Consider the following 15,586-nt stretch of genomic DNA (forward strand, 5'->3'; position numbering starts at 1 on the left):
TCACATTATCTGAGCCACAGATCTCTTACGTGCTTTGGCATAAATATTGTTAAAGGGATACTAAACCCACATTTTTTCTTTCATGATTCGGATAGAGAATGCAATTTTAAGCAACTTTCTGATTTACTTCTATTATCAATTTTTATTTGTTCTCTTGGTATCTTTTTTTAAAAAACAGGAATGAACGCTTAGGAGCCGGCCCATTTTAGATTCAGCACCTGGATAGCGCTTGCTTATTGGTGGCTAAATGTAGAAAATGTATACTGCATGCTCTATCTGAATCATAAAAGAAAAGAATTGGGTTTAGTATCCCTTTAAAATCTAGCCATTCACTGGAGTTGAAACATTCTGTATTTGATAACTTCAAACTCAAATTATTCTGAATAAGCAACTGAGCAAATAAGTAAACTCTGTATTTTCTCTATATAGACTGGCATGTTAGTGTACAATTAAAAGCACAATTCAATGAAAAAAAGTGATAAAACATAATTTATGTAAGAACTTACCTGATAAATTCATTTCTTTCATATTGGCAAGAGTCCATGAGCTAGTGACGTATGGGATATACAATCCTACCAGGAGGGGCAAAGTTTCCCAAACCTCAAAATGCCTATAAATACACCCCTCACCACACCGACAATTTAGTTTAATGAATAGCCAAGAAGTGGGGTGATAAAGAAAGGAGTAAAAAGCATCAACAGGAATTTGGAAATAATTGTGCTTTATACAAAAAAATCATAACCACCATAAAAAAGGGTGGGCCTCATGGACTCTTGCCAATATGAAAGAAATTAATTTATAAGGTAAGTTCTTACATAAATTATGTTTTCTTTCATGTATTTGGCAAGAGTCCATGAGCTAGTGACGAAGGGGATAGCAATACCCAAGATGTGGAACTCCACGCAAGAGTCACTAGAGAGGGAGGGATAAAAATAAAAACAGCCATTTTCCGCTGAAAAAAATTAATCCACAACCCAAAATATAAGTTTATAAAGCAGAAGAATCAAACTGAAACAGCTGCCTGAAGAACTTTTCTACCAAAAACTGCTTCCGAAGAAGCAAATACATAAAAATGGTAGAATTTAGTAAATGTATGCAAAGAAGACCAAGTAGCAGCTTTGCAAATCTGATCAACTGAAGCTTCATTCTTAAAAGCCCAGGAAGTGGAAACTGATCTAGTAGAATGAGCTGTAATTCTCTGAGGCGGGGCTTGACCCAACTCCAAATAGGCTTGATGAATCAAAAGCTTTAACCATGAAGCCAAGGAAACGGCAGAAGCCTTCTGACCTTTCCTGGAACCAGAAAAGATAACAATTAGACTAGAAGCCTTCCTGAAATCTTTAGTAGCTTCAACATAATATTTCAGAGCTCTCACCACATCCAAAGAATGTAAAGATCTCTCCAAAGAATTCTTAGGATTAGGACACAAGGAAGGAACAACAATTTCTCTATTAATGTTGTTAGAATTCACAACCTTTGGTAAGAATTTAAATGAAGTCCGCAAAGCTGCCTTATCCTAATAAAAAATCAGAAAAGGAGATTCACAAGAGAGAGCGGATAATTCAGAAACTCTTCTAGCAGAAGAGATGGCCAAAAGAAACAACACTTTCCAAGAAAGTAGTTTAATGCCCAAAGAATGCATAGGCTCAAACGAAGGAGCCTGTAAAGCCTTCAAAACCAAATAAAGACTCCAAGGAGAGGAGATTGATTTAATGACAGGCTTGATACGAACCAAAGCCTGCACAAAACAATGAATATCAGGAAGTTTAGCAACCTTTCTGTGAAATAAAACAGAAAGAGCAGAGATTTGTCCTTTCAAGGAACTTGCAGACAAACCTTTATCCAAACCATCCTGAAGAAACTTTAAAATTCTAGGAATTCTAAAAGAATGCCAAGAGAATTTATGAGAACACCATGAAATGTAAGTCTTCCAAACTAGATAATAAATCTTTCTAGAAACAGATTTACGAGCCTGCAACATAGTATTAATCACGGAGTCAGAAAAACCTCTATGACTAAGCACTAAGTGTTCAATTTCCATACCTTCAAATTTAATGATTTGAGATCCTGATGGAAAAACGGATCTTGAGATAGAAGGTCTGGCCTTAATGGAAGTGGTCAAGGTTGGCAACTGGACATCTGAACAAGATCCGCATACCAAAACCTGTGAGGCCATGCTGGAGCCACCAGCAGCACAAACGATTGCCCCATGATGATTTTGGAGATCACTCTCGGAAGACGAACTAGAGGTGGGAAAATATAAGCAGGTTGATAACACCAAGGAAGTGTCAACGCATCCACTGCTTCCATCTGAGGATGCCTGGACCTGGACAGGTACCTGGGAAGTTTCTTGTTTAGATGAGATGCCATCAGATCTATTTCTGGAAGCCACCACATCTGAACAACTTGAGAAAACACATCTGGCTGGAAAGACCATTCTCCCGGATGTAAAGTCTGACGACTGAGGTAATCCGCTTCCCAATTGTCTATACCTGGGATATGAACCGCAAAAATTAGACAGGAGCTGGATTCCACCCAAACAAGTATCCGAGATACTTCTTTCATCGCTTGAGGACTGTAAGTCCCACCCTGATGATTGACATATGCCACAGTTGTGATATTATCTGTCTGAAAACAAATGAACGGTTCTCTCTTCAACAGAGGCCAAAACTGAAGAGCCCTGAGAATTGCACTAAGTTCCAAAATATTTATTGGTAATCTCACCTCTTGAGATTTCCAAACCCCTTGTGCTGTCAGAGATCCCCAAACAGCTTCCCAACCTGAAAGACTTGCATCTGTTCAGTGATCACAGTCCAGGTTGGACAAACGAAAAAGGCCCCTAGAATTATACGATGGTGATCTAACCACCAAGTCCCGAATTGATCCAAACATCTTTGAAAAATCTTAATCTGCCCCCTACCAGCTGAGCTGGAATGAGGGCCGCACCTTCATGCGGACTTGGGGGCTGGCTTTGATCTCTTAAATGGCTTGGTATTATTCCAATATGAAGAAGGCTTCCAATTGGAAACAGACTCCTTGGGGGAAGGATTAGGTTTCTGTTCCTTATTTTGTCGAAAGGAACGAAAACGGTTAGAAGCTTTAGATTTACCCTTAGGTCTTTTATCCTGAGGCAAAAAACTCCCTTCCCCCCAGTGACAGTTGAAATTATTGACTCCAACTGAGAACCAAATAATTTATTACCTTGGAAAGAAAGAAATAGCAATCTGGACTTAAAAGTCATATCAGCATTCCAAGATTTTATCCACAAAGCTCTTCTAGCTAAAATAGCTAAAGACATAGATTTAACATCAATTTTGATTATATAAAAAATGGCATCACAAATGAAATTATTAGCATGTTGAATCAACTTAACAATGCTAGACAAATCATGATCCGATAATTGTTCCAACCAAAAAGTTGAAGCAGCTGCAACATCAGCCAAAGAAATTGCAGGCCTAAGAAGATGACCTGAATATAAATAAGCTTTCCTTAGATATGATTCAAGTTTCCTATCTAAAGGATCTTTAAAAGAAGTACTATCTTTCATAGGAATAGTAGTACGTTTAGCAAGAGTAGAGATAGCCCCATCACCTTTGGGGATCTTTTCCCAAAACTCCAATCTAACTGCTGGCAAAGGATACAATTTTTTAAACCTTGAAGAAGGAAAAAAAGAAGTACCAGGCCAATTCCATTCCTTAGAAATCAGATCAGAAATAGCATCAGGAACTGGAAAAAACTCTGGAATAACCACAGGAAGTTTATAAACAGAATTTAAATGTTTACTAGTTTTAATATCAAGAGGACTAGTTTCCTCCATATCCAATGTAATCAACACTTCTTTTAACAAAGAACGAATATACTCCATTTTAAATAAATAAGAAGATTTGTCAGTGTCAATATCTGAGGCAGGATCTTCTGAATCAGATAGATCCTCATCAGAGAAGGATAATTCAGTATGTTGCAGGTCAATTGAAATTTCATCAACTTTATGAGAAGTTTTAAAAGACCTTTTATGTTTATTAGAAGGCAGAATGGCAGACAAAGCCTTCTGAATAGAATCAGAAATAAATTCTTTTAAATTTACAGGTATATCTTGTGCATTAGATGTTGAGGGAACAGCAACAGGTAATGAACTACTACTGATGGATACATTCTCTGCATGTAAAAGTTTATCATGACAACTATTACAAACCACAGCTGGAGGTATAACCTCCACAAGTTTACAACAAATGCACTTAGCTTTGGTAGAACTGTTATCAGGCAGCAGGGTTCCAACAGTGATTTCTGAGACAGGATCAGATTGAGATATCTTGCAAATGTAAGAGGAAAAAAAACCAACAACATATAAAGCAAAATTATCAATTTCCTTATATGGCAGTTTCAGGAATGGGAAAAAAAGCAAACAGCATAGCCCTCTGACATAGAAAAAAGGCAAGAGGCATATAGGAATGGGGTCTTAAATAATGAAAATATTTGGCGCCAAGTATGATGCACGACACAAATTGAATAATATTTTTTGGTGCCAAAAACGTCCGGAAATGACACACTCGCGTCACCGAAGACGCAAACCTTGTGAAGGACTCGGCGTCGACTAAGACGCGGGAAATGACGAAATTGCGTCAATGAACGTAACTTCACGCCAAAAAAATCTTGCGCCAACAATGACGCAATAAACTCTAGCATTTTGCGCCCTTGCAAGCCTAATTCTGTCAGTCTGCAAAAGACTGTCAGTTTCATATTTGGGAAATGCTTTTTTAGGAAAATGTATTTCTTACCTGGGGTATAGTCTCCTTTTCAATTGACTATCTTTTAAATTCGCGGGCAGAATTAGGCTTGCAAGGGCGCAAATTGCTAGAGTTTATAACTTTTGCACGATATTCTAATTTTTCGAGTTTCACCTGTATACTGAAAACCTGAATCATGGCAAATATAAGTACAATACATATATTTAGAACTTTATTAAAATACATAAAGTGCCTAACCATAGCTGAGAGTGTCTTAAGTAATGAAAACATACTTATCTGAAGACACCCATCCACATATAGTAGATAGCCAAACCAGTACTGAAACGGTTATCAGTAGAAGTAATGGAATATGAGAGTATATCGTCGATCTGAAAAGGGAGGTAGGAGATGAATCTTTACGACCGATAGCAGAGAACCTATGAAATAGATCTCCCGTTAGGAAAACCATTTCATTCAATAGGTGATACTCCCTTCACATCCCTCTGACATTCACTGTACTCTGAGAGGAATCGGGCTTAAAAATGCTGAGAAGCACATATCAACATAGAAATCTTAGCACAAACTTACTTCACCACCTCCATAGGAGGCAAAGTTTGTAAAACTGAATTGTGGGTGTGGTGAGGGGTGTATTTATAGGCATTTTGAGGTTTGGGAAACTTTGCCTCTCCTGGTAGGATTGTATATCCCATACATCACTAGCTCATGGACTCTTGCCAATTACATGAAAGAAACAAGAATTATTGTTATTGGCGTTTTTTTTTTTTACCTTCCAGCGTCTCCGCATCATATATTTCCGCAGCTCAAGCTGTGATTTCAGGAGTCTGTTGCAAAGCTTCGCCTTCCTCTCCAGGTCATTAAGCCAAGGATGTCTGAGACACTGGGCTGCACTCATACGTCCACTAATTGAAAAAGCATAGTATAGAGCTGTGCTTTAGGTGAAGAAGCAATATATCCTAGAATGTTTTAGATTTTAAAGTGTCAATTTGAGGTCAAACTAATAAAGTGATCACAAAAATCATAAAAGGAAAACCAAATAAAGTTCTGAATAAAGGATATGTCTGTGTCCTCTGGATGAGTTTTTCAGCTTGTTAGCATTCCTCAGTGAGATCCCATAAAAAAGGAAACAGAAAATTGCAACATAGTGTGAATCTGTAATGGCACTTTGAGGAAGTAGTTGTTTTGTAACAAATGACTACTCACATTTGTTGGAGCTTTCCACTAAGCTCAAGGATATGCGCACTCCCACTTTATACTGATGGGAAAACAGTACACTAGGCAAAACTTGGATACAAATTTATTTTAAAATATATAAAAGCGTCACATAAGCCTTGATAACACCACAATGTAAGGGTACAAAAGCAGATATGCTGTAATAAATGCTTCAAATCGCCAAACTTGCAAAGAGGTAAATGGATCAGCAGGAGTGTGACCGCCGAAACCAAAACCTCTTTAGTAGCAAGACAGTAGCGCTAAGCCCCCAGGTGTCCTGGCTAGTGTAGAGACGTGATAAAACTCAATATAGAACAGTTCAGTTCCGACGTACGTTTCGCAGGTATGCTTTGACAAATATATATTTTAAAATAAATTTGTATCCAAGTTTTGCCTAGTGTACTGTTTTCCCATCAGTATAAAGTGGGAGTGCGCATATCCTTGAGCTTAGTGGAAAGCTCCAACAAATGTGAGTAGTCATTTGTTACAAAACAACTACTTCCTCAAAGTGCCATTACAGATTCACACTATGTTGCAATTTTCTGTTTCCTTTTTTATGGGATCTCACTGAGGAATGCTAACAAGCTGAAAAACTCATCCAGAGGACACAGACATATCCTTTATTCAGAACTTTATTTGGTTTTCCTTTTATGATTTTTGTTATCACATTTATTTCACATTTTTTTTTCTTTGTGATATTTGGTATATTTATTGTAATAAAGTGATCACACTTAGGGTATTACAGGATTACAGACCCAGTGAGGTCAGATTCTGGTTGTGCCAAGATAACTGAACAGACAAATATGGTGTGAGAAATCAAAGCTAGGGGTAATAGTGCCTTTAAACGATCATAGTAAAGGTTCAAAGAATTGCTTTATTATGAGGCTAGTGAAGTGTCAGGTAGATCAACCCACTAGTCATTGTGTATATTTCCTATAGACACAGGGTCAAAGAAGTGTGAAGATAACTGGGAACCAAGGGTTAGTAAAATGTCAGATTGTTAGGGTTGAAGTGTTAGCGCAATTATAAATAGATTGGGTCGTAAAATCAAAAAACTGTCACATTGCTTTGTCAGAGAATTGGTAGACTGCTTGGGTCACAACATTTTTTTAAATGTTGAATGTTTGTGGTTACAGGATCACTGAAATCTCATATGAATTGGTCAGTCAGTTAGAGAATTGTAATACAGATTTAATCCAAAAACCAGTGAAGTGCCAGTCAATAGCCATATTGCTGAGTGTCTGGGTCACTGAAGTGTCACCGTGCTTGGATAAAATGGTAAGTGATATCTCAGAGTCACAGGGTCATGTTACTGTGTTCTGGGGAAAAGTAGTGTCGGATTGTTGGGGTCACAGGCAGTGTTCCCTCTAAGGCTGGTTTAGTGTGCGGCTCAGCAGTAAAGGAGTTAATTAGGTAACCACACCCTGTAATTAGCAAACACTGCACAATGTAGACTGCAAGGTATGGTTCTGTTATTAACTGTTTCACTGCTGGGCCGCACACAAAATGGGCCTTAGAGGGAACACTGGTCACAGGACAAATCACTATTATTAAAACTCTTGCTGAGATCATGCAGTCAGTGAAATGCAAAATTATTGGTGGTCATAGGTTAGTAAATTGTCATATGAATGGGGTTCAAAGAATCAATGGATTGTGATATTACTGGGTCATGGGGCCAGTGAATTATCTCATTACACCGCCACAGGGTCAGTGGTTTGTCATATTATTAGGTCAGATCTCAGGTGGATTCTCATATTAACAGGTCACAGAGACAGTGCATTTTCATATTGCTGTGACACAAAATAAGAAGATTATAATATTACTGGGCCACAGAGTCAGTGTATCGTCATATTACAAGGTCACAAGGCTAACAAATTGTCATGTTACTGGGTCACATGCTTAGTTAAGTCACGGTTTGTTTGGTACATAGGACACACAGCAATGCATGAGGTTTATGGGGACTCAGAAAACAATAATATTTTCTTGAGTGACCACAATAGGTCTTACCCTTTCTCCCTCACTAAAAGATTGGATATAAAGTCTTTGGCTTCATCAGACACTGACTCAAATGACTCCTCCTCAAATCCAGTGTCACCATTCAAGATATTATTCATGGTCTCTGGATCATTGTCACCAAGAAATGGGGAGAGACCACTAACCCTGAAAGAGAAAAAAAAGAGCCTGAGAACAATGCTTTTAAAAGAGAACGTTGAGATAGGAGAAGACATTTTTGATACTAAGATGTTGATTTATCAAAGGCTTTGCACCCCTAAGACTGCAGGTTCTCACAAGAGAACCTGCAATTCGTATTTATGAAGCAGCTGTCATCAGACCGCTGCTTCCCTAACCTCTTAGCCACCTCTAAGGCAGCAAATTTCAATCTCCCGGTCTTGTCCTCCTGGGAGATTGAAAGCTCCTGCCCACGCGTGGTTGGCTGTGCGAGTGCAAGGGACGGCATTGCACAAGATCGCAAAATTGCGTTCTTGTGCAATGCTGAATTCCGGCAGCGGAATTCAGCCAATTAGAGGAGAGCTGCGATGGAGAGGGGTGTGCATGTACGTCCCTGTCTGTCGTAGCATGATAAATCGACCCCTAAGTGTGCTCACCATGAGAGACATACAGTATATATCTGAGAATGAGAAAGAGATGTTTCTGACCTCTAGAATTTTAAGCTTAAGAAAGGTAGGTAGATAGCAAAAGAGATATAACTAACCTCGTAAAGACAAGGACCACTGAGCTTGCTGGTAAGTGCTAAACCTGACTATAAAAGTCAAAAGTTTATTGAGTAGAGTGTTAGTTTTTTCCCACTTTTCTTGCTCCATTGACTTCTATGGGGGAATATGTTAACGCAGTCGCAATATTCTAACTTCAGCTTTTTGCTTGCGTCGGGTTAGCACTTTTGAGAACATTTTTACTTTCAACTTGCAATACACATGCTACTCGAAGCAAAAAGCTTACCTCTAGTGCAGTTAACGCACGAGTGGGAGTGATAAATTGCGCTCCACCTATAATCTAGCACCAAAATTGCAACCCTACAGTCAGGGCCGTCTTTAATATTGACTGGACTCTGGGCAAACATTTTCTTGCCCCCCCCCCCCCATGCAATTTCGCTCTCCAACCCAACATCCCAAAAAACAACTAAATCAATTTATTTTATAATCTTTTTAAAATTATTAGCCCAGCAGTGTATCATCCCCTGCTGGGTTAATCATTTAAAAAAAATTAAATAAATTGCAATATGTGAAACTGGACATAAGCAGTACTAATAAGTAAATACATATATTAATTCCTCCACTGTGGATTAATTTAATATGCTTTTGAGTGTGATTCTGGTGTGAGGTTAGCTGGTTAAAGAGATTTAGGGCAGCCAACAGGAGCAAAGCAAGGTAAAGACTGAGGAGGAAGCATGGAGGTGCAGACAAATATAAGTTTACTGACTGGAACAGCAGAACTACTATGGGAAGCTGTAAAATCTGAGACACAGAGAAAAAAAAACTATAAAAATAAACCTTACCTTAATGTGTGAAGTATCAGCATGACACTATACATCAGCCACAGCAGCACATGTCACTTCTTTGCTAGGAACAAGTTTCCTCTCACCCTGCACTAGACAATGCTGCATTCAGGGAAGCTTATCACCCGACTTATCAACAAACTAACTTCACTTAACTAACAGTTGCCCTCTATCTCCTCACTAATATCATTCTCACCTATGCAGTCCCCACCTCCTGTTTCCCATCCTCCTACCCATCTAGATTGTAAGTTCCCACGGGAATAGGGCCCTCAATTCCCCCTGTATTTGTCTGTAAAATTTTGTGTCTTATCGTATTGTTTCTCCATTGTACTGTTATCCGTGTACCCATGGGGAGTGCTACGGAATCTGTTGGCGCTTTATAAATAAAGAATAATAATAATAATGGGGAAGGGGCGTGTGTACTCACTTATTCTTCCCACTGACACCTTTCTACAAAGCACTGTTCCCCTAACAAACTTCAGTTAGTTGATCTTAGGGCCACAGCAGAAAGAGCAGGACTAAGGGGACCAGCAGACTGGATGCTGTCTGCCGAAGGCTGCATGGATACAGTGTGAGATGAGTCACACAGCCTCAAGACTGAAGAGAGCAGTGTGTACAGCTGCACAGATGCTCATATCCTCAAGTGCCTGCCACTCCAGCTTTCTGCTGCATGCGCCTACAGTCAGCCCTACCCAGAAACAGAAACAGTTAGTATGGAGGAAGACTGGGAATTCTGATATCTAGACTATGGATCTATCTAGACTATGGAGCCCTTCTGTCTGTAAGAGCCATATCGCTGATGTACAGTTACATCCTTCTAGGTGCAGATAGATGACTACAGGTTCTTCATCATATTTAGGTGTGTTAGGCTCGCAGTCCCTTGATATATTCTAAAAAAAAGGGTCTGACCTGTGAAGTGCTGAAGAGTGACGATGTGTCTCTCATAGGAAATAATAGGGATTGTGGCTTAAGCAAAACTCCGCCGACATTGCCACTTGTCGGCACTTTCAGCTGGCGGGAGCCATATTTGAAATGTACTTACACAACACAGACAGTGCGTTCACTGAAACAAAAAAATTAAACGGTTTCTGTGTAACTTCAAATAATACGTACCTACCTGTAACTAAACCTACACTACCTGCTTCACACTGAAAAGTTGGTGAGACAAAACATAATTTATGCTTACCTGATAAATTAATTTTTTTCTGGATATGGTGAGTGCTCGGAATCATCAATTACTAGTGGGAATATCACTCCTGGCCAGCAGGAGGAGGCAAAGAGCACCACAGCAAAGCTGCTATATATGTCACTTTCCTTACCCATAACCTCCAGTCATTCAGCCAAAGGTAAAATGGAAAAAGAAAATAACATAAAGGTGTAGAGGTGCCTGAGGTTTTAGTTAAAAATTGTCTTAAAATAAAGGGTGGGCCGTGGACTCACCATATCCAGAAATAAATAAATTTATCAGGTAAGCATAAATTATGCTTTCTTTCCTAAGATATGATGAGTCCACGGAATCATCAATTACTAGTGGGAACCAATACCCAAGCTAGAGGACACAGATGATTAGGGAGGGACAAGACAGGTAACCTAAACAGAAGGCACCACTGCATGAAGAACCTTTCTCCCAAAAAGAAGCCTCAGCTGAGACAAAAATATCAAATTTGGAAAAAGTATGCAGAAAGGACCAAATTGCAGCCTTGCAAATCTGTTCTACAGAAACTTCCTTCTTGAAAGCCCAAGAAGAAGGGACAGCCCTAGTGAAATGAGCTGAAATTCTCTCGAATTATCCTACTCAACCAAAGAGAAAGAGAAGTAGCTGAAGCTCTCTGACCTTTATGTTTCCCAGAGAAACAAAAAGCAAACTGGCGACAATCCTTTGTCGCCTATAGACATAAAATAAAAGCACGCACAACATCAAAGTTGTGCAACAAATGTTCCTTATGAGAAGAAAGATAAGGACACAGAGAAGGAGCAACAATTTTCTGAATTAATATATCTATACAAAACCACTTAGGAAGAAAACCTAACTAGTACGAATAACCGCCTTAACTGCATGAAAGATACGATAAGGCGAATCACACTGCAAAACTTAGATCTCCGAGACTCTCCAAGGAGAAAAGATAGCAATGAGAAACAAAACCTTCCAAAATAACAACTTAATATCTATGGAAAGTAAAGGCTCACACAGAACCTACTGCAAAACTTTAAGAACAAGGGCAAAACCCTAAGGGGGAGCAACCGACTTAACAAAAAGATTGCACATCTGTCACGTCCACCATATGATTATGTAGCAAAAAAAAGACAATGCAGAAAACTGACCCTTCAGGGTACTGACTGACAAACCCTTCTCCAGACCACCCTGGAGAAAGGATAAAAAGTTCAGAAAAACCCCCACTTAGACAAAACTAAGCGTCCAATCTTCAAGCCGTCAGTTTCAGAGATTTAGATAAAGGAAAAGACCAAGAATCATAAGTCCTTCCTCAGAGGTAGTCTCCAAGGTGGAGAGACGACATTTCCACTAGGTCTGCATACCAGATCCTGCGAGGCCATGCAGGGGCTAATAAAATCACAGCCGCTCTCATCTGAAAATACGAGTAATGACTCGTGGAAAGAGAACAAACAGAGGGAAAAAGTATGCATGACTGAAATCCAAGAAAAACGTCAGAACATCTTTCAGGACGGTCTGCGGATCACATGACCATAAACCGTACCTTCGAAACTTGGCGTTCTGTCGAAACGCCCACAGAAGCCAACTCCTGAAACCCCCCATGTGAGGGTCTACCTAGAGAACCCTTCCGGATGGAAATGCTCACTCCCCAGGATGAATTATCAGTCTGTATAGAAGTCCGACTCCCAATTGTCCACCCCTGGAAAGTGGATGACCGACAGCAAATGTGAGCTTCCTCCAACTGAACAATCCAAGTCACCTCCTACATGGCTAAGGAACCCCTAGTTCCTCCCTAATGGTTGATATAAACCCTAGAGGTGATATTGTCTGACTGGAACCGAGCTAGGGACGACTGAGGTCAAGTCATCAGAGCATTGCAAATTGCTCTGAACTCCAAGATGTTTAAAAAGGAGAGCAGACACTTCCGAGTCCATAATCCTTCAACAAGACCCAGACAGCTTACCACAGCTGGTTGGCATCCGTGTTCACATCACCCAGGGATATCTCCAGAAGCACGCGCCCGGAGATAGATACTCCTGAAAAAATACTACGGAAGAAAGTCTCTTGTCATCTGATCTAAATCTATCCTTTAAGACAGATCTGAAAGATCTCCATGTCATGAAAAATAGCAAAAGGAATGGTGTCCATGGAATATACCATCAGACTAATTCCCTTCATACACAGGGTCACAGAAAAGTAAAGAAATGTCAACTGCAGCTAAATCCAAACTCCTGTTTGCAAGAAGGCTAAGCTATCCACCGGCCACTAAAACTTACTGTTGGCCAGGACAGAAGACTGCAGAGTGGGGAAAAGAAATAAATCCTTGATTTTCTGACCTCTGAAAGACTTCTCCTAGAAGAATCAAATAAAGGTCCAAGCATACCACATCTGGTGTTCCCAGGCAGTCTCCCATGCAGGTACTGACCAGACCTGACCCTGCATAACTTCCGAGATCAAACTAAATCGGGTGCATTCAGGGTATTGTGGCGGTAGTCCCAAATAAATTTCCCTTGTGGATAGAACAAGGGAACTCTTCTCCAGATTCATTTCCCATCCCCGGAAAAGAAGATTAGACAAGATCTCTTAAAAGAGAGTTAGCTCGAAGTCAGGATGATACCTGAACTATATATTGTCCAGAAAAACACACTTGCAATATCCCAAGACCTAAAGGTCTGACTGGGATGGCACAAACTAATAAAATAGAGAAGATTCTGATTAAGGAAACAATAAATCTCTCAGGTCTAAGTTCGTTATGAACAGGTCCACTAGAACCAAAGGAGAAAGGATACTATTTTGAAGGACAGAATCTAAAATATATGAGGTAAATACCTATATCCCATTCCCAAACTGGGACTGGAACTGTCACTCCCAGAGATGAAGACCCTGAATCCAGTTCAAGGAATGCCTCTCATCCTACTTGGATTGCAGATACTCTAGAAAGAGAAATCTACCCCTAGGAGGAAAACCTTAGATTGGACTTGAAAAGGCATGACCCAAACAAAGTCTCATCCTCAAAAGGAGACACTAGAAGCGTGTATTTGGAGGAAACAGAAAGAATTGAATCTGCAACTGCAGAACTATAGAGCCTAGGCTGTAGCACTAAACTACAGGTAGGCTTCTCAGCTGACCATAGATTTCAGCCACAATGCCCATCGGTTAGTACAGCAAGTCTAATAAGACAAGACATTGCTCTAAATGAACAATTAAACCTCCTTTTTACCTATGTCGGAAAGAAAACTAGATTATCTCCGCAGAGATCTAAGTTCTCTGATTAAAAGTAGAAAGTTCCCTTCTACTAAAGACACTGTGCATTTCAAGAGAGATAGCGACAGGAAATCCTAAAAAGGACGTGAGACAGGGAGAAATATCCCCAGATTCTCTATAACAATCCTGTGAACATCTCACAGCACATCTAGAACCCTTCCAGAGAGGAAAGAAAAATACAGAACTGATAAAGTTCACAAAACTCAGAAGGAAAGACAACGAAAGGGATTGGTGTCATCTAGTCAGCCAAGACCTCCTGACAATATAAGAGGCTTTGAAGCAAACAACTGAAGGATACCACTTCAGTAACAGATGAAGGAATTATACTGTCCAGATCTGAGATTTCAGCCTCAGAAGCTACCAGTGAATCCTCCTCACTAACTTGGAAGAAGACAAACCTGCGTAGCAGCATGTGGAGCAGAAACCCTCTTATCTGAGACATAAAATGTCCTCTTGCCTTTTCCCTGAAGTAAAGGAAAACAGACCAAGCCACAGATACCGCAGAAGATACCTGAGCTTGCAACTTCTGTAAGCAAATACACTCCTCCAGGAGATTGAGAGGAACCACAGGCACTGCATGTGACACCATATAGGCTTGGGACATAAAAGGAGAAAACTGTGGCAGTGCCTTAACAGCAACATCCTTGGAGACATAAGTTCAAAACAATCTGTACATTTAATAGCATTTGCAAAATCAGAGGTACAGAAAAAAATAAAGAATTAAGAATTAAACCAATTCTTAGTTGAGCAAGCCTTCCACACAACTTCAGCATCAGTAGAAGGAATTACACTGCCTGAATCTGAAATGTTACCGTCAGATACACCCGAAGAATCTTCATCCTCAGACTTCTGAGAGGAAATACTTTGATTAGCCACTTCAGGATCAGAAACCTTACTTACTGTTTAAATTTCCTTTTGCATTTTCCCTGCGGCATGGGAAAAGCAGACAGCGCCTCAGATACCGCAGAAGATACCTGGGCAGCAATATCTTACAAAATAACTCCAGGCGGAGCATGAGAGGAAACACAGGGCACTGCATGTGCAGATGAATAGGATTGGAGCACTTGAGGAGAAAGCTGCGGCACATCTGAAACAGGAGGCTCCTGAACAGCATCCACCTTAGCTAATGATGGCTCAGGGTCAAAAAGTCTATTTCTATAAGCTAAAGTTCTTTCAGTACATGAACAAAAAGGTACAGGGAGTTCCACCTGGGCATCAAAACATAAGCTACAGGTAACATCCTGCACAGCCTCCTGATCCTTAATACAAAAAGAAGCAAATAAAAAAAAACTAAAAAAAAACAAACTTTAAAAAAAAATAAAAAAATCTTTTAACAAAGGATATAATACAGAACCAAAAACCAAATCAAGAAAACATACCCTAGGCAACACTCTACACCTCAGCAGAATACTGAGGTGCCCTACCTGTCTTGCAACCCGCAACAAACTGAAGAAAAAACAATCCCGTTTACAATCCGGATTTCCAGAGAAGCAAAATCAGCAAGAAGCCTTCTAAACAGCAGAGCCATTTGAAATATGGGCACCTCACTCTTACAGGAAGTGAAAAAAGTGCCAAAAAAACTCTGACATCACAGAATCAGAACCTCCTTAAAAGGGGCGGTCCTACTGCTGACAAAAAAGCCATTTATTTAAACAATAACCCCCCCCCAAAAAAGTACATAAT

General features: G+C 39.8%; 1 protein-coding gene and 1 pseudogene across 3 annotated transcripts in view; both read right to left on the reverse strand.

The window, feature by feature from the left end:
* MYLK2 (myosin light chain kinase 2) overlaps nt 1-15,586 on the reverse strand; it is a 178,820-nt gene that overhangs the window by 28,193 nt on the left and 135,041 nt on the right. For all 3 annotated transcript variants that reach the window (XM_053699735.1, XM_053699716.1, XM_053699693.1), the window contains 2 exons: nt 7,962-8,114; nt 5,512-5,644 (listed from right to left, as the gene is read on the reverse strand). In XM_053699735.1, coding sequence (XP_053555710.1) covers nt 5,512-5,644; nt 7,962-8,114 — 286 coding nt within the window. The remainder of the gene's footprint in view (nt 1-5,511; nt 5,645-7,961; nt 8,115-15,586) is intronic.
* LOC128646241 (uncharacterized) lies at nt 13,016-13,134 on the reverse strand (annotated as a pseudogene).

Source organism: Bombina bombina, chromosome 1 (genome assembly GCF_027579735.1).
Source record: "Bombina bombina isolate aBomBom1 chromosome 1, aBomBom1.pri, whole genome shotgun sequence".
Lineage (NCBI taxonomy): Eukaryota > Metazoa > Chordata > Amphibia > Anura > Bombinatoridae > Bombina > Bombina bombina.